This window comes from Balaenoptera borealis, assembly GCF_965194805.1.
Source record: "Balaenoptera borealis genome assembly, chromosome: X".
NCBI classification, from domain to species: domain Eukaryota; kingdom Metazoa; phylum Chordata; class Mammalia; order Artiodactyla; family Balaenopteridae; genus Balaenoptera; species Balaenoptera borealis.
In genome coordinates this window covers 112,788,066-112,806,204 of record NC_138881.1, presented here as the reverse complement: position 1 = coordinate 112,806,204, position 18,139 = coordinate 112,788,066, and the positions used below count along the sequence as shown (strand labels likewise).

The window sequence follows — 18,139 nt, the reverse complement described above, 5'->3', positions numbered from 1 at the left end:
CATATGCATAATGCTGTTACAGCAAGCTAAACCAATAAGCCTTGAAATTCCCATCATCAAATAAGTTAAAATGACTTCAGTTCTGCCAAACCCAATCCATTGTACAAGATGGTTTATTTTAAATATGCATGATATTAAGCTGAACCTTATGGGAATTAAGAGCCTAGAAATCCTAAGGAAAATTATGCATTTAAAAAAATGTCAGGTACATAGTTTCTCTACATATGTACTATTACTAGCAAAAACACATTTATTGAGCATTTAGTATGTACCAGTGCTGTGCTGAGTGCTTTACACTGATTAATATAATCACAACAAACTTATCAGGCAGATACTATTACATTCCCATTTTACAGATGAGGAAATTAAGGCATAGAAAGGGTCATCTGCCCCCCCCAAATAATCAAGCTCATATGTATTGTGCCATTTATAGGTCCTTTCCTCTCAGTCATTATTTAACCCAATCCAATCTGGCTTCTCATCCTACCCTTTTCTCCACTGAACTTTCAAGTTCATGAATAAGCTCCATTTTGGTAACTCAAAAGGACACCTTTCAGTCTTTATCATGTTTGACCACTTAACATGATACTCTCTTCTGAGTCTCCTCCCACCTCTCTGACCATTCCATCGTAGTCTTCTTTGGTGGGGTCTCTTCTGAGATTGATTTTTAAATCTGGTGATTTTTAAAGCTTTTTCCTATAGCCTCTTCTCTTCTCCTTTTATACTCTCTCCATAGGTCATTTCATTCATTCCCATAGCTTTAAATAATAATCTATTGATGATTCCTAAATGTATCTCTAGCCCAGATCTCTATCCCAAGCTTCAAACTAGTATACATAACATCTCCACTTAAAGATCTGAGAACCTCAAACTTAACATGTCCAAAACTAAACTCATCTTCCCTTCTAAATCCACTCTTCTTCCAATGTTCCCTTCTTCTGTGGTACCACTATCCCATCAGTTGCCCAAGCCAGAGAGCTAGTAGTCATCTTTGCCTCCACTGTTTCCCCCTCTCCATCGAATCTATCACCAATTGATTCTACCTTTCAAATATCTCATGCATCTGCCACCGTTCTCCATGCCCACTGCCATCACATTAGTCCAAGTTACTATCAGCTGTTTGCCAGGGTTACTGCAGTTGCCTATCTGAGCTTCTTGTATCTACTTTTGTCCTCTTCCAATCTATCAATACTTTCCCCCTCTGCAGCCAGGGTAATCTTTTTTTTTTTTTTAATTTTTAAATTTATTATTTATTTATTATTTTTATTTTTGGCTGTGTTGGGTCTTCGTTTCTGTGTGAGGGCTTTCTCCAGTTGCGGCGAGTGGGGGCCACTCTTCATCGCGGTGCGCGGGCCTCTCACTATCGCGGCCTCTCTTGTTGCGGAGCAGAGGCTCCAGACGCTCAGGCTCAGTAGTTGTGGCTCATGGGCCCAGTTGCTCCGCGGCATGTGGGATCTTCCCAGACCAGGGCTCGAACCCGTGTCCCCTGCATTGGCATGCAGATTCTCAACCACTGCGCCACCAGGGAAGCCCCAGGGTAATCTTTTAAAAATGCAAATTTGGGACTTCCCTGGTGGCACAGTTGTTAAGAATCCGCCTGCCAATGCAGGGGACATGGGTTTGAGCCCTGGTCCAGGAAGACCCCACATGCCGTGGAGCAACTAAGCCCACGTGCCACAACTACTGAAGCCTGCGCGCCTAGAGCCCGTGCTCTGCAACAAGAGAAGCCACCACAATGAGAAGCCCGCGCACCACAATGAAGAGTAGCCCCCGCTCGCCGCAACTAGAGAAAGCTCACGCACAGCAACGAAGACCCAACACAGCCAAAAATAAATAAGTTAATTAATTAATTTTAAAAACAAAAATGCAAATTTGATCAGGTCAATCACAGACTTAGAATTCTTTAACGGCTTTCCACTGACCTTAGGATAAAGGGCAGAATCTTTTTTTTTTTTTGGCCACACTGTGTGGCTTGTGGGATCTTAGTTTCCTGACCAGGGATTGAACCCGGGGCCCCGGCAGTGAAAGCGCCGAGTCCTAACCATTGGACCACCAGGGAATTCCCAAAGTTCAAAATCTTTAAAATGACTTGGAGAGCCCCACAAGATTTTGCACTAGTTTATATCTCCAACCTCACTTCTCACCACTTCATCTTCCACTCTAACTAGAATGTACTTCTTTCAAACTCTCTACACACTCTGTTCTCTACACACCACACTCTAGGCCTTCTAGCATGCCATTTTTTTTAACCTGGAATATTGTCTGTTCCTGTAACCAATATCCCAAACTAGTTAATTCTTACACAGCAGTAAGATCTCAACTAGTATGTCATTTCCTCTCTAAATCCCTCAAACTAGGTTAGATCTCCCTGGCAAGTAGATCAGGGCTTAATACATAGTAGGTTCCTAAAAATATTTGTTGACTTGGCTGAGTAGAAAAGAAGACTGGATAGGTATGGAGGGCTTTTTAAAAAAAATTTTTTTAACATCTTTATTGGAGTAGAATTGCTTTACAATGGTGTGTTAGTTTCTGCTTTATAACAAAGTAAATCAGTTATACATATACATATGTTCCCATATCTCTTCCCTCTTGCGTCTCCCTCCCTCCCACCCTCCCTATCCCACCCCTCTAGGTGGTCACAAAGCACTGAGCTGATCTGGTATGGAGGGCTTTGATAGACAAGCAAGTGCTCAGTAAATGTTGAATGAATGAGTAAATGAGCGGGTGGGTAGAGGAAGAAAGATTTGTTTAATGAACAGTTCTATTTTTTTCCCAATATACTATTAGTACATTTGTGGGAATAATATTGAATATCATTTTATAAAGAGGAAAATGTCCAGTTTTAAGATTAGGAGGCAATATTTTAAAATAGGTTCCAAGCTATAACATTTCATTAAAATATGTTCTATAGCTTCCATCATATTAAAGCATATAAGAGAAACTGTATATGAATAACTGTATATCAACAATTTCCTCAGATAATCTAGACAAAATGGACAAATTTCTAAAAACACACAAATTACCAAACTAACTCAAGAGGAACTATAAAATCTCAAAAGACCTGTAAACAAGTGAAGAGATAGAATCTGTTTCCACAACCTCCCAATAAAGAAAAGTCTAGGGCCAGATGGCTTCACTGGTGAATTCTACCTAACATTTAAAGAATCAACACCAACCCTAATAAAACTCTGCCAAAAATATAAGAGGAGGAACATTTCCTAACACATTCTATGAGATCAGCATTACCCTGGTACCAAAGCCAGCAAAGATACTACAAGAAAAGAAAACTACGGCCCAATATCCCTTATGAATACAGGTGGGAAAATCCTCAACAAAACAATAACAAACCAAATCCAATAGTACATTAAAAGGATTATACACCAAGACCAAGTGGGGTCTATCCCAGGAATTCAAAGGTGGTTCAACATAAGAAAATCAAAGTAATAAATCATATTAACAGAATAGAGAGGAAAAAACAAATGATCATCTCAATAGATGCAGAAAAAGCATTTGAAACAATTCAACACCCTTTCATGATAAAAATACTCAGCAAGCAGGAGTAGAAAGGAATTTCCCTAACATGATGAAGTGCATTTACCCAAACCTATAGCTAATATCATACTCAATGATGAAAGACTGAAAGCTTTCCACTTATGATCAGGAACAAGACAAGGATGTATGCTTTTGGAAACAAGAGAGAGGTGGTGGTTGAAAAACATTGTGAATGCACCAAATGCCCCTGAATTGTATACTTTAAAATAGTTAACTATGTGTTATATGAATTTCACCTCAATAAAATGATTCATAGAGTGAATCATTTATTCACTTTGGCTTACTGATGTACAAGCATATTTCCTATGTTTACAGGATAATTTGTTGATGAGTTCTAATTTAGAGATTGCATTATAACACCATGTAAAACAAACTATATTTTCAATTCAAGATAAATGCGAGATAAAGTCCAACTCTAAGCCTGAAAACTACCCTTAGGAGAGCTTGCAAGTTTTCCTCTCAAAATTAGAATGTTCTTTTAAAAATTGAAAGCCAGATGGTTTTATATATAAAAGCAAATCTCAATGTTAAATCCATGTGGGATTTACAAGTTAATTCTGCTGCAGCTGCAGCAGCTGTACCAATCATAACCGCAGTCAATGTGTTTATTTTTCCTTCAGTAATGTTTAGAGCAATGTTTCTCAAAGTGGGAACTTGTTAGAGATGCAAATTATCAGGCCCTGCCTGAGACCTCCTGAATCAGAAACTCTGGGGTTGAGGGCCAGTAGTCTGTTCTAACAAGCTTTCCGGGTGCACACTCAAGTTTGAGAACCACTGACTAAGACCAATAGTGCAAGTCTATAAGCATTTTCTTACCAGATAGTGCTGTGCCATACACGATGTACTGTTTCTTCGAGTTCTTAATGTATCAGATTGGAACACCTGTGAATTACCACTAAGAAGAAAAGGAAAACATTTGTCATTTAAAATCCATTACAAACATTTTTTAAAGAAATAACATTTCAAATCCTTAAACAACAATGCCATTGATGTAAATGGCTTCTTTGTGGAGACAGCTGTGCAGATGTAGAAAATAGAACACACACACACACACACACACACACACACACACACACACACACAGCCTTGGTTGGCTGAGCCTAAACAACTGTCCATGTAAGGTAAGGAATTCTCAAGCATGCCACGTTACCTCTAATCATGCTACCAAGAATAAATATAATTTATTGTGGCCTTGGAGAGACATCATTTTCTGTGTAAGCCTGTAACCGATTTAAATTTATGATTGAAGCTATTATGTGCTAGTACCAACTCGCTCTCGACTCCCAAACTTTCACATGAATGAGAGGGCTAGCCAGTAGCAGGGGTCGACAGAACTGGGATTTTCAGATATGTTTCATTTGGCCTACTCAGTGTTAAAAATGTTTTTGAATTAGTTGTGCACACTTGGAACAACTATGGAGATTTCACATAAAGAATCCAGATTCCAGATTTCTGGATTCTATTGAAAATTTGCAAGATTTTGCCACACTGGGCCACATTCCCCCATGGCAACAGTGTACTGAAGCTGAGCAGCCGCTGCATGCTGAAGATGGTCCTTGTTCGTCCAGCTTTGAAGGTGCTCACCTGGCGGGCCTCGGCCTGATTTGAGGTTGGGACCCTGAAGAAGTCCTCTTTTCCTTTTTATGTTTTGTTTTTGTTATAACTTTAAAAAAATTATTTTATATTGGACTATAGTTGATTTACAATGTTGTGTTAGTTTCAGGTGTACAGCAAAGTGATTCAGTTATACATGTGTGTGTGTGTGTGTGTGTGTGTGTGTGTGTGTGTGTGTGTGTGTATATTCTTTTTCAAATTCTTTTCCCATTTAGGTTATTACAGAATATTGAGCAGAGTTCCCTGTGATTTACAGTAGGTCCTTGTTGGTTACCTATTTTAAATACAGTCGTGTGTTGTTATAACGTTTTATTTGGAAACTGTTTAAGACTCACAAGAAATTGCAAAAAGAATAGAGAGAGTTCTCATGTACCTTTCATCCAGGTTTCCCCAGTGATAATAAGAAAGCATCTTTAACATGTTCTTTTCTGCCACCTATATCCAATCAGGTGCCAGGTCTTTTAGGTTTTACCTCTGTGATCTCACATGTCCATCTTATTCTTTCCAGGCTCCTTGCCAAAAACCAATTCAAAGCATTTTTACTTTTCCACTGACTCTGCAATAGTTTAATTGGTCGGCTCACCTCTGTTCTTTCCCTACTGCAATCAGCTTGCTCTCCTGCTCAGAACTTTCAATGACTCTCTTCATCGCCTGCTGAATTCAGCTACATTCTTTCCTATAACTTTCAAAGCCTTCCACAATTTAGCTCCACAGACTTTTGGATTTCATAGACTGGGAAAATTTCAAAACAAAATCTTGGCACAAACATACAGTTGCTACCATTTTCTCTTGCCAAGTAAGGTCATTCTTTAAAAATCTCACCAACTATCAACACCATCATTTCATTTATAAAAGGATATTTTGTTATTAAAGAAGCAGGGCTACTATTAAAAATAATAATAATAAAGCAGGACTAACAATCTGAGTAAAATACAGTCCTGCCCAGGAAAGCATGCTGTAACTTTTTAAAACCATGGATTGGTAAAATGTCCCCTAGGATCAGCACTGGTCAGCAGATGAACATTTGGGAGCCAGTGGTCCAGACAGAGTTGACCAGCATCCTGGAATACACCTATGCTTTCCTACTTCCAAGCCTGTTCCGTGTTCTTGGAATGCTGTCCAGCTATCTGGCCCCCATTCTTCCAGTCTGCATCTTGTCAATCTGCTAGGGCCCATCTTAAATGCCACCTGTCCAAGAATCTTTCCTGTATCCCTCACCAATTCTGCTGTCACTTCTCACTCCCTTCTTTTAATTACCCTAGCACTTTCTTTCCCTAAGCACATGTCATTCTACCATACATTGAAGTCTTTTGAGTATTTATTTTCCCTATTAAAAGCTTATTGAGAGGCTCCCTGGTGGCACAGTGGTTAAGAATCCGCCTGCCAATGCAGGGGACACGGGTTCGAGCCCTGGTCCGGAAAGATCCCACATGCTGCAGAGCAACTAAGCCCGCGAGCCACAACTACTGAGCCCACGTGCCACAACTACTGAAGCCCACGTGCCTAGAGCCCGTGCTCCACCACAAGAGAAGCCACCGCAATGAGAAGCCCGCGCACCGCAACGAAGAGTAGCCCCCGCTTGCCACAACTAGAGAAAAGCCCGCACATGGCAACGAAGACCCAACACAGCCAAAAATAAATAAATTTTTTAAAAAAGCTTATTGAGCCTAGATATACATCTTTGCAGAATAGTAACTTGCATATAACAGGCAGTAACTCAATATTTTTTGAGAGGATATATGTACAGGTCTAATTTTTACTTCCTTTCCCAGTTATTTTCCCCTACGAGAACAGGAATATATTTTAGCAGTCACTACTAGGGAGTTGGAGGGAAACTAATGGGTTACATATTCCACTGTCTTTTGTGTGGGGGGGTAATTCTTTTTTTTTAATTTTTATTGGGGTATAGTTGATTTACAGTGTTGTGTTAGTTTCATGTGTACAGCAAAGTGAATCAGTTATACATATACATATACCTGCTCTTGTTTAGATTCTTTTCCCATATAGGCCATTACAGAGTATTGAGTAGAGTTCCCTGTGCTACACAGTACGCCCTTATTAGTTATCTATTTTATATATAGTGGTGTGTATATGTCAACCCCAATCTTCCAATTTATCTCTCCCCCCGCCCAGGCTAATACTTAAGGCTGACAATTATATTCTCCCCTAAATTTTCGTCTGCCAATTTTATTTAATAAGACTATAACTGAAAAAAAATCATTGAGGCAGCATATATTTCAACTGATATGAGTCACTCAACATGAATTCATAAAATCCTAGGTGATATCTAGAATTAAGTGCTACTTACAATTTGGAAAAAGTGAAAGTAATATAACTAGATAATGTTTAAGTGATCAGTAAGCAGTAATATAACTAGATAATGTTTAAATGATCAGTAAGCAGCTCTGTCTAAACTACAGTATATTTATGCCAGTTATATTCCCAAAGCAATCACTCTTCATGGCCACTATTCTTCTTCCAGGTTTGCACAAGTTTAATAAACCCGATAGTTGGCAAACTTTTTCTGTAAAGGGCCGGACAGTAAATGTTTTGGGCTTGGTGGGCCATACAACCTTCGTTGCAACTACTCAACTCTGCCAGTGTAGTGGGAAAGTGGCCCAAGGACAATAAGTAAACAAATGGGTGTGGCTGTGTTCCAATAAAACTTTATTTACAAAACGAATCAGCAGGCTCAATTTGGCCCCCAGGCAGTAGTTTACCTTTCAAACAAAACTGAGGCAGTAACATTTTAAATGCAGGGTCAGGCTAGCGGTATTTAAAGGGGGAAGCCACTGGCAGAAATCCAAGAATTTAATGTCTAATTCTAATAAGGGCCAGAGAAGTAGAAGAAAAAAAATACTACCTTTAAATAAAGTCACTGACACCGGTATTGAAGTCAGCCAACTAGAGGGGCTAAAGAGTATAAAGAACCAAGAGGTTTAAAACTTTTGACATTGGTATTTTTATTAATACAAGATGAACACAAAACTAGGCAGGACCTTCTTAAAAAATAGTGATACTTGTATTAAAGAGTTGACATTTAAAGAACAAATTCTGCAAATGCTGGTGCAAGAGAGACTGAAAGTCTTTATATACAGGAAACATCAAGCAAAATTGGAAAATTGCTTGAAAGAAGTGCAACGATATTTAGTGAGCTGTGATAGAGGCCAGGCAATGAGTATTAGAGGCCCACCTTAAGGAAAGTGGGAAAAGTGAGCAGTGGACATATGCAACTGCCAAGAACTGGGGGGAAGTGAATTCAACTAAGGCTCAGTGTAATTCTACTCTAAATTTTTTCTTGTTGATTACATGACCTCGGGCATGTGATATACCATTCCTATGCTACTTCTTTTTGACAGACAAGAGTCCCTGGGCTTGGTCTGCTTTGTGGGTTAACTCCTACTAGATAAATATGCAACTGCCCCTAACCTTTCTGTACAAAATTCACTTCCTGCATCAGGATCCTAAGCTATGGAATTCAACACTGTAACCATGCTCTAATATGATAAAAGCAAAATTTTCAAATCCTTTGCAGAACAAAGCAAAGTATGAAGGGATAACTGGGATCACTCTTTGCTTCCAGGACTTCGAGGATCGGGAAAAGGGGCCTGGTCACCCACCCACCCCCGCCCCAGCACTTAATATATTAAACAGGATCCAAACGTTCCTTCAAATATATATCCTCTGTCATCTACGTATTTGCAAATTGTTCATTTCATAAAGCCTTTCAATAAAATGAACATTATCCTCAAGTGTTTTCTTCTACTAGCAGTGTGTCCAAAACAGCTCATTTATTCACACAACAGGATTTAGAGTAGAATCCTGAATTTATAGAATGTTCTTGTTCTCAGTACAACATGCAGAGCTGCCTCCACCCTTTATTTTTCTATCTGCCTGTTTAAAAAGGTAATGTATTATTTTCTGGTCACTTAGTTTGCTTTTCATTTTGTTACAACATATTCTCCCTTAACTCAAATGACCAGAAAGCTGCATCTGTTTAGTTAATCAGCTTAGATATTGATTAGTAGTGGACAAAGCACTAGCCTAGGAGTTTGGAGACACAGCTTCCTAGTACTGGCTCTACTACTGACTATGGCATTTTGGAGATTCACGGGCCTGTTTCCCCATACATTAAACAAGGAAGATAGATCTGGTCTCTTGAGTTCCCTTGTAACGGTGAATGCATTTTTCAGACATTTTTACAATACTGAGAAAACCTTATGATACTGGGATGTGAGATCCACGACCTCACTTTAAAATTCTATTTTAAGAAATAATAAGCTTAAGTCATGCCAGATCTTTGGATATGTGCAGGAAATACAGTTAACCATCAGTTAGTTAAATCTTTTTTCATCAGCAGAGCTCTAAAGAGCCTTTTAGACATTTCCTCCCCCAACTCCTCCTCGAAAATCCCCACACCATTTAAAAAGCACAAATATACTGCATATCAGTCTATGTGCTGTATGTATATCTGTGCTTTATACATATGAGAAAAAATTTTTCACCCACCAAGAACTAAGTAGGGGCAATATCGGCCATTGAGAATGCAAAATTTAGGAGATCAATTTTCTGTGATACCTAAACTTTTCATTCAAATAAAAACTACGTGTAAAAAAGGCCCCAGCTTATTTGCTTGACAACTATTTCCATTCCAACTGTGCTGAAGGTGAAGGTCAGAGGTGACAAAGCAGCGGAGAGAATGACAAAAATTACAGTCATTACAGAAGATCTGAAGGCGAGGGTGGGGAGTGCACAGTTTCTTCAAGAGTGGGTAAGAGATGGGGTGAAGTTAGAAAAAGTCATGCTCCAAACCGAATGGTTGCTGCTTTCCGGTCGCGATGAACTATCAGGACTTTCAGGTTCCTGTGTGCGCTCGCCCTCCGGTCAGCCCGCCCCGCCTCCCCCCCGCCCCCAGACTGAGGGTGGGATCTTCCGGACACCAGGAACACCGGACATACCTGCAGAACCTCGATGAATAAAGGGGTGGGAATGCTATTGGAAGTCACTTTTTTGCAACTCTTGCCACCCTCCACCGCCCCCGCTTGCCTCCTCCAGTATCTCAGTCCTGCTCACCCAAGCCCACTGATCAAAGGGACGCTGTTGGATCTTCTCAGAGTGTTGTCTTCTGTGGTGGTTGAACTCGGCAGCACCTCCAAGCCTAGTTCCATTTTCTCCTGTGCCATGTCCGTGCCGAAGCTTAGTTTGGAGCTCTCAAGGTTTTCTGGCTCCCGTTCACATAAGCACAAGTCAAAGTGAGGAGCTAATGTAGGGAGAGAGGAAAAAGGGGGGAAAGAGAAGAAAGGAGGAAGCTCTTAGACGAGTGCGTGCTCACATTTGCAGCCCTACCATCCCTAACACCGGTGGGTGGGCACAAAGTGGGGCAGGACTGGCTCCGACCCTCCTAACTCCCAAGCTCGGGGCACCAACACTGAGATCCTCCACCTCCAAGCCTGTAATGAAAATGAGGAATTTATCTTAATCCGTGAATCCTTCTCCTTTATTTCTCTCAGCCAAGGCAACCCCGGCTAAGCCTCTCCGGCCAAAACAAAAACTACAACCTGCAGCCCTGGATAAATCATTTGGGCACCGCCCCTCTGCGCATGCGTCCTGGGTCCGGCCCGCTGACGCCTGTTTACCACGCAAGCAATGAGCATTAGCGCAGGCGCTTGTGTTATTCTTGCTGGGGGTGCACAGGCAGTGAGGGCGCCGTCTTTCCCCCCCAAACCCGGTTCTCTCTTCTCTCTCCCTAGTGCAGATTCACCTTGGTTGTTCTTCCGCTCCTGTGTTAACCCTGGCGTGGTTTCGTTAACCATTATTTAGCAAAGAAAGAATGGAATAAGGTGTATGGGAGCGCCATCCTTTCTGCCCTAAGTCTAATACTCAAGTTTTCTCAGTTTTGGTTAGCCCAGTGTCCCCTTATGACTGAGGCCAACAAGCTTGTTACCTCCCAGGACGAATTTTTCCATCGTGTTACAACAGACACCCTACACCTTTGCAATTTAGAAAACACTGAAGCCTGGGGGTGTGGGCGGGGACACTTTTAAGTGCTTATAGACGACCCACTCCCAAAGGGTCCTGGTAAGGCGCTAACACAATTGAACCAGTCGCACAAACAAATCATTGTCTTCCGTGTGTGTGTGTTTTACCATAATCATACAGTATATTTTTACAATGAATAAAACCTAGCTGCTCGAAGCTATTCATCTAAGAAAAAAATTGGGGTTAAAGCAGGGAGGCTTATTTTCTTAAAGCAAGTATCTCAGAATTTAGTATACATCCCAGCGTTGCCATTTAACAATGGCTCGAAACAGTCTAAGAACTGCTCTTAGAATTTTTCACCACCAGTTAACGAGACACACTGAGTAGTGAAATCTTAACTCCGTGCTAATAATTTTGAAAAACCACACATTTTAGGAACCATATAGAGAATTGGCAGAGAAGTTAAGTGAAACGAGTGAAATGGGAGTTATTAAAATAGTCATAACGTGGTATAGCACTTTACAGTTGTTTTCACATACTTATCTCAATTGGTTCAATCATTAACCTTGCTCAGCTAATCAGGGGTGAATTTAAAATAAAATAATGGGATTATCTTGAGACAGTTCATGACAAGTTCATGTATAACATGAAGTATCATAATCATTCTTCATTCATTCTGAGAATAGACTAAGGAAAGTGTAGTTATATTGGGCAGAATTAGAATTAGGTTACCTAAACCCCAGACATGAGGACGATTTGGAGTCTCCATTCCTGATATAAGACAGGTTAACAATCGCTACCATTTGGGGGGCACTTATTATGTGCCAGGTACTGTCCTAAGCACTTGAAATATGTGATCGCATTTAATGCTTACAGTAACTCTGTGAGTTAGGCGCCATCACAATGCCCATTTTTCAAAGGAGGAAACCGAAGCCGGGAGGGGTTACTCAAATTACAACTACTAAGTGGCAAAGCCAAGATTCCTCTGCCCTTCTATTTAAGTGAAAAGACAGACCAGGCGCCTCTGGATATTTCTCTGGACACTATTTTTGTACCCATAAGTACTCGATAAATACTTATTAAATTATTTTATGAATAAATACAGGTTTAAATAACCTGTCCTTCACAGCTATCCTGTAAAGTAGGTAAATCATTTCTATTTTACAGTTGATAAAATTCCAGAGAGATTAATGGCACATAACTAGGTAGCAGTAGAATCTGGGCTGGTACCAAGATTCCTGAAAGCCACTGCTGAAGTTCCCAGGGTAAGCTGGAAAGTTTATGAAGGATGGCAGCTAAAGCTTAGTAAAGTCAGGGTGACTGCAGAAGGCAATGGTTAAATACAGAACAGAGGGTCAAAACCAAACTGTTTGAATAACAGAAAAATATGGAGTACATCGGAAAACAGGTAGCTCTTACCTCCACTCTACTGCTTATTTTACTTATTTTACTTTTCAAAGAGTTTGTTACTATTCTTGGCAGGTAATAAGGTTTAATGGATATATTCTGAATGAATAGACCAATCAAATCTCATCATGTCTAAACATTACTGATATCTAAACACAGAGCTCGTGTTTCTAATCCAGCTGGCAGGAGAATATAGGCAATTTAAAGGAAACTATCTAAAAGTGGTTTAAAAACTCTATTACGGTCAGAACACATAAATATTGAGGATTAAAATGACGATTAGGCTTGGCAAGTTTTTATTTGTTTATTTATTTATTTATTTATTTATGGCTGTGTTGGGTCTTCGTTTCTGTGCGAGGGCTTTCTCTAGTTGTGGCAAGCGGGGGCCACTCTTCATCGCGGTGCGCGGGCCTCTCACTATCGCGGCCTCTCTTGTTGCAGAGCACAGGCTCCAGATGCGCAGGCTCAGTAATTGTGGCTCACGGGCCCAGTTGCTCCGCGGCATGTGGGATCTTCCCAGACCAGGGCTCGAACCCGTGTCCCCTGCATTGGCAGGCGGATTCTCAACCACTGCGCCACCAGGGAAGCCCAGCAAGTTTTAATATGGTACATATGAGTTGAAGAAGCAGGTAAAACTATTTTTACAAAAGATGAATTTTTCCTTTTTTTTATTTTAAATTTCCTGATTATTAAGTTTCCTGTATTTTTTAGGTATGTATGATTAACACAGCACAGAGGCCATCTCTCTCCCAGGGTCATTCAAGTGGTGAGGATTAAATGAGTTAATATTTCTAAAGCTCTTAGAATACTGCCTAGCACACAGTAACTGCTACGCAGATGTTCAATAAAATAAGTCATTCCAGGTCTCACACAAGCTGAATCGTGATCGTTAGAGTCTTCGTTCGTAAAGCCGAGGGAAAAAAAAATTCTGGTTCTGCTACTTGTTCGTCAGGACTTTACCTAATATCATTGAAGCGAACGGTGCTTGTATAATGGAGACGAGTGTTTCTCACTAACTATATGAACTCTCACTAGATTCTCTTTATTTTTACCCCATTGCTTTTGTTTATTCACTTCCCTTTGGTCTAGTGCATCCAAATGGATGATCTGAAAAAGAAATCTGCCCCTCCAGACAGAGACCAACTAAGTCGAGGGATTTAAGAAATGAGCGAGGATCACAGAAGTCAGAGCATACGAATTGGGAACGAAAAAACGTGGAAACCACGTGTTTCTTTTTCCCGTGAATACTGGCCCAAACTCCTCCAGAAAGATGATGCTCCAGTATCTCCAAACGATTGGTCCTTTTCAAAATCGGGCGCCAGGGTCCCCGGGCCAATGCAGTCAAAAAAGGCTCCAGGCTCCCTGGAAACGCTCCTCCCCTTTGGAGGAAGTTTGCCGGGCGGGGCTCCCACGCATGCTCCGTGCCCGCGGGCCCATTGGCGCGGCCGCCGGGCGCGTGCGCAGGACCCGATGGGTCCCCGGACGCGGAAGACCTGGCCCCGCGGAGGTTCCCGCTTCTGAGGCGTGAGAGGCGGCAGGTTGTAGAATTTGGCCTTGGCTCCGAGGGGTTCCCCCGGGCCATTAGAACCCAAGACCGAAAAAGGAGGCACCGCGGCGGCGGCTGGTCGAACCCCCCACCTGTCCTCCAGGCAGGGAGGGGGAGCGAGGAGGAGAAGCACCGATCGCAGGGCTGAGGAGCCTCCGGACCGGGTCCCGGAGCATGGGGGACTGGACCGGGTCCCCGAGCATGGGGAGCTGGAGTCTCCGAGGCTGCCCGGCCGGGCCCTGCCCGACTGTCAGCTCCTCGGTGCTAGTGCTGCCCGGGCAGCTGGGGTGTCTGTAGCCCGGCCCCGCTTGAGGTCGTTGGCCAAAAGATAGCAGCATGAGTTCCGCCGCTGCCTAGTTTCCTCCCCGTCCTTCTCTTCTCCCTCCTTTCTCTCTCCTCTTCCCCATACTTCGTCCTTCTTCTTTCACTCCCCCTCGCTCCTCTTTTCCCTGCACCCTACCCTCCTCCTTTCCCCCTGTCTTCTTCTTTTCCCCCTTCTGTCCTCCTCCTTTTACCCTGTTTGTCTTCCTGCTTTTCCATCTATCCTTTTTCCCTCCCTCTTGCTCTTTTACCTCCTCCTTCCATCCCTCTCCTTCCTCGTTCCTCTTCCTTTATCCTGTCACCCTCCACCACGACCTCTCCACCCTCCTCCCCTCCCTCCCTCTCATCCTCCCTTCCTCATCCTCATCCTCCTTCCCTCCCCTTCCTCTCCTGCTTTTCTCCGCCCCCGCCCCCAAGCCTCCGCCCCTTAGCCCCCGCCCCCAGCTGCCGGTCCCCAGCAGCTCAGTCCTGCAGTGAGAGTCCTGGGAGTCCATAGCTAAGCACCAGGAGCTGAGCGCTGTCCGCCGTGCCTGCCGGCAAGTCTCCGACATGGCTCAGGAGAAAATGGAGCTGGACTTTGAGTCTGACACATCTGATGGGGTCACCCTGAGGAGAGCCAACAGCGCTCCCCTGATCCATGGGCTCAGGTGAGCACGGTTGGGGAGGCTGGAGTGCAGGGTTCAGGGGCTCCTCGACCCCCTGCAAGCAGTCTTCCTTCCCTCAAGTGAGAGTTGGAGCTCATTTGGGTCCTCCATGCTGAGGGGGTGGGGACTTGTCTGCTTGACAGTAACTTGGGTCCCAAGGTGGAGTGAAAGTTTGACCCCAAACTCTGGGCAGTGTGGGGAAAATGGGGCCCTCTCTACCTGGGGCTCTGTTGGCCCACTGTAAAAGAAACTACAGGAAGCTTCTGGCTCTTCTAACAAGTTGCTTGCCCTGCCTAATTTACACCACTGAATGTCAGACTGAAGCCCCTGGAACTAGGATTGCAACTTGACACCTGCGTCTAAGAGTTGCTATTTCTAAGCTTAGTTTAGGAACCCTGGCATTAACACAGGTTTACTTCAATAAATCGCAATTTATCTAATAACTTGTAATTAAATGGCGTATTCACGTCCTCTTAAGTGATTGGGATTTGTCATAATGTTTTCAGATCCTAAAACTGCCTGAAACGCATTCTGGTCAATAAAAAAAGAAGGGTGGCATGTCAGTGAAAGCACAGGTTTTCGAAAATAATTGAAAGAATTGACCCTTGAATTGTAGTGTAAGGTCTCGTGTTTTCATGTGAATTAAGTCACCAGAGGGTCTATTTTAAGGTAGACTCTTGTGATAGTGAAGGTTAGGTTGGCAGACGTCTTGAGCCTATTACATTTCACTTTTGTAAGTGGGCAATTCATCTTAGAGCCAATTCGTGAGACCCTGTAGAAATGGAATGACTCCAGAAAAAGGGGATGGGAGTAGAATTAGCCAAAAACACTAATCAGGCACAGTGAAGACAAAGGAAGAGGTAATCCTTGTCTGTCAAACTGATTAGAATATCTTTATTTTGGGGAAAAAACAGATTCACCTTTTTTTTTTTATATTTCAAAACTGAGGGAATGGCGGAGTGACTCTTTGCTTTTCTAATGCTGTCCTCAGCTCTACATTTATTTTTGACACTATAGGAATAAACTGGTCTTTTCTGGTTGTCTTTTTGAATCTCATAAGCCAGCAATTGCTGGGGACCGGGGTGATCCTGTTGACCTGCATTTAGACTGTTGTAGAAATAACATGCTGGGTTTTCTTGAATCATGATTTAAGTAATTAATTGAAAGGTGGCATGATGCGACAGAAGAAGGAGTGAGGCGACCAGGCCTAGTCCCAATTTTCTCCCTAACTGGCTGTGATCAGGAATGAGTCACTTAGCCTCGTCGAGTCTCTGTTTTCTCATTTAAAATTTCAGAGAGCTGGATTAGGTGATCTCCACGGTCCCTTGAAGCCCAATCCAGTTCAGCCCTGAAAATCCTTCTTGACCTCTTGTCCTGGGCATGGCACTCTGCTAGGGACTGCAGGGGTGACCAAAACACCTCTACCAAGGGGTTTAAACCACACGCACACTTTCCTTTAATAAAGAAGTCGGTTTCTGAAGAAGCATCTGATTTCCCATTGTGCTCCCACCCAATGCAAAGGAGGGAATGATCGCATTAGGTTTGTGCAATGAAGAGAGGCTTTGTGGAGGGTCTGGCATTTCGATGGGTGTTGGAGGAGAGGAAGGGTTTGGACAGATGGTGGTGGGAGGGAAGGCATTTGAGGCAGAAGGGGCAACATGAGCAAGACTCCAGGTGTGCTGATGTAGTTGGACAGCAGGGTTCCAAAGTAGAGCACATGTTTAGGGCAGTAGTGGGAGATGTGCTGATAGGGCTCCCCCTGGAGATCAGGGGTCCCCAGCCCTTCTCACGGCACGGCACATGTAGAAAGCAGTAACATTTGCGGGTAGGTCCTCTGGGGTAAACAGATGAGGCTGCCAGTGTCTGGTGGTAACCGGTCTGGGGGCGTGAGTTCTGACCAGAAGGAGCTGGAGACAGCCAGTCTGGAGCTCCGCCCCATACCTCTCCTAGCTGTCCCGCAACCCGGAGGAGATCAGTATCAGCCAACCTGTAATCCACTGCACACCCCTCCGGAAGCTCTGAAGAGGACGGTGAGGAGTTGATTCATTTTATCAAACAAGGAGCCGTTGTCGATTTCAGTGTTAACCACAGAGCTGGCGTTAATACAGTTGAAGGATATCTTATATGAGAAGACATTAATCATTTTATTTTTTATTTTTCAGTGACCTTTCCCAGGTTTTTCAACCTTACACGTTTAGAACTCGGAGGAATAGTACAACCATGATGAGCCGTCACAGCTTGGTAAGTGTAGGAGTAAGTATCGTTAGTCGTTGGGATCGGGGGAAGCACTTTAAAATGTACCTCTTTCTTGAGGTGATGTGCTAGGCACCACTGCTTACGAAAGAAACAAATGATTTTACCTGTCTTGTTTACTGCTCATGCTGTGGCTATTTTCAGCTTTTGGTGCAAAAAGGAAACCTGGTTAGAATTTTTTCTTGGCTGTGGGACTTGATATTTTGAAACATTGTTCCTTGTTTTTTGTTACTACTTGCATCATGGTTGTGAGGTAAGTCAGGATTAACTTCTAATTATAACTGAGAACAGTGGTCTTTATTTGTCCTAGGATGCAAAAATCATGTATATGGTAGCAGAGTGTTTACTTCTGTTGGACAGTGCTATCTATTCAAAGTAAAGTCTATTTGAAAATGCTTGGATTTGTATTCCAGTAGAGGTGCTGATGGTGACTGGTCTATATAGCCAGAGCCATCAGGAAACACCTTTTTCATTGGTTGTTTGTGTTGGGAGAAATTATGATGAGGTTTTTACGTAGTAGCCCTTCACACGTGGAGCCCACTTATCCGGTAATTGCAGCGCCCTGGAAGATACAAGATGTAAGCATATAGACCTCTAAAGGGCTGAACCAGATTTCCATAGACTGTGCACAAAGGTTCATCAGTTTATTTGTAGGAGGGGCTCTCTGACCTCTGAATCATCTAAAATTTATGCACAATTATAATAAGCTTCCAACCCAGTAGTGTGTGAGAAGCAGCAAATCAGAAGAGGTACATTTGGGTTAAAGGTGTATTAGCAGCAAGGGAGGAGAGGGGAAGACTGAAAAGCGGGCAGAGGTTCTTAC

At 42.7% G+C, this 18,139-nt stretch overlaps 2 protein-coding genes across 11 annotated transcripts in view; one reads left to right on the top strand and one right to left on the bottom strand.

Annotated features, from left to right (window-relative positions):
- Window positions 1–13,926, bottom strand: part of LOC309621044 (PABIR family member 1-like) — a 66,219-nt gene extending 52,293 nt beyond the window's left edge. Inside the window, exons 1-3 of one of the 3 annotated variants that reach the window (XM_082378002.1) lie at window positions 10,240–13,926; window positions 9,979–10,158; window positions 4,369–4,447 (exon numbers count right to left, since the gene is read on the bottom strand). In XM_082378002.1, coding sequence (XP_082234128.1) covers window positions 4,369–4,447; window positions 9,979–10,158; window positions 10,240–10,349 — 369 coding nt within the window. In that variant the 5' untranslated portion in view covers window positions 10,350–13,926. The remainder of the gene's footprint in view (window positions 1–4,368; window positions 4,448–9,978; window positions 10,159–10,239) is intronic. The other 2 variants (XM_082378003.1, XM_082378004.1) reach the window with 2 other exon arrangements.
- A 66-nt stretch (window positions 13,927–13,992) lies between these two features.
- The window catches only part of PABIR2 (PABIR family member 2), an 80,476-nt gene continuing 76,329 nt past the window's right edge, over window positions 13,993–18,139 (top strand). For 3 of the 8 annotated variants that reach the window (XM_082377984.1, XM_082377980.1, XM_082377983.1), the window contains exons 1-2: window positions 14,031–15,066; window positions 17,226–17,304. In XM_082377984.1, coding sequence (XP_082234110.1) covers window positions 14,969–15,066; window positions 17,226–17,304 — 177 coding nt within the window. In that variant the 5' untranslated portion in view covers window positions 14,031–14,968. Of the gene's footprint in view, window positions 15,067–17,225; window positions 17,305–18,139 lie in introns of all 8 variants that reach the window. The other 5 variants (XM_082377979.1, XM_082377982.1, XM_082377978.1 and 2 more) reach the window with 4 other exon arrangements.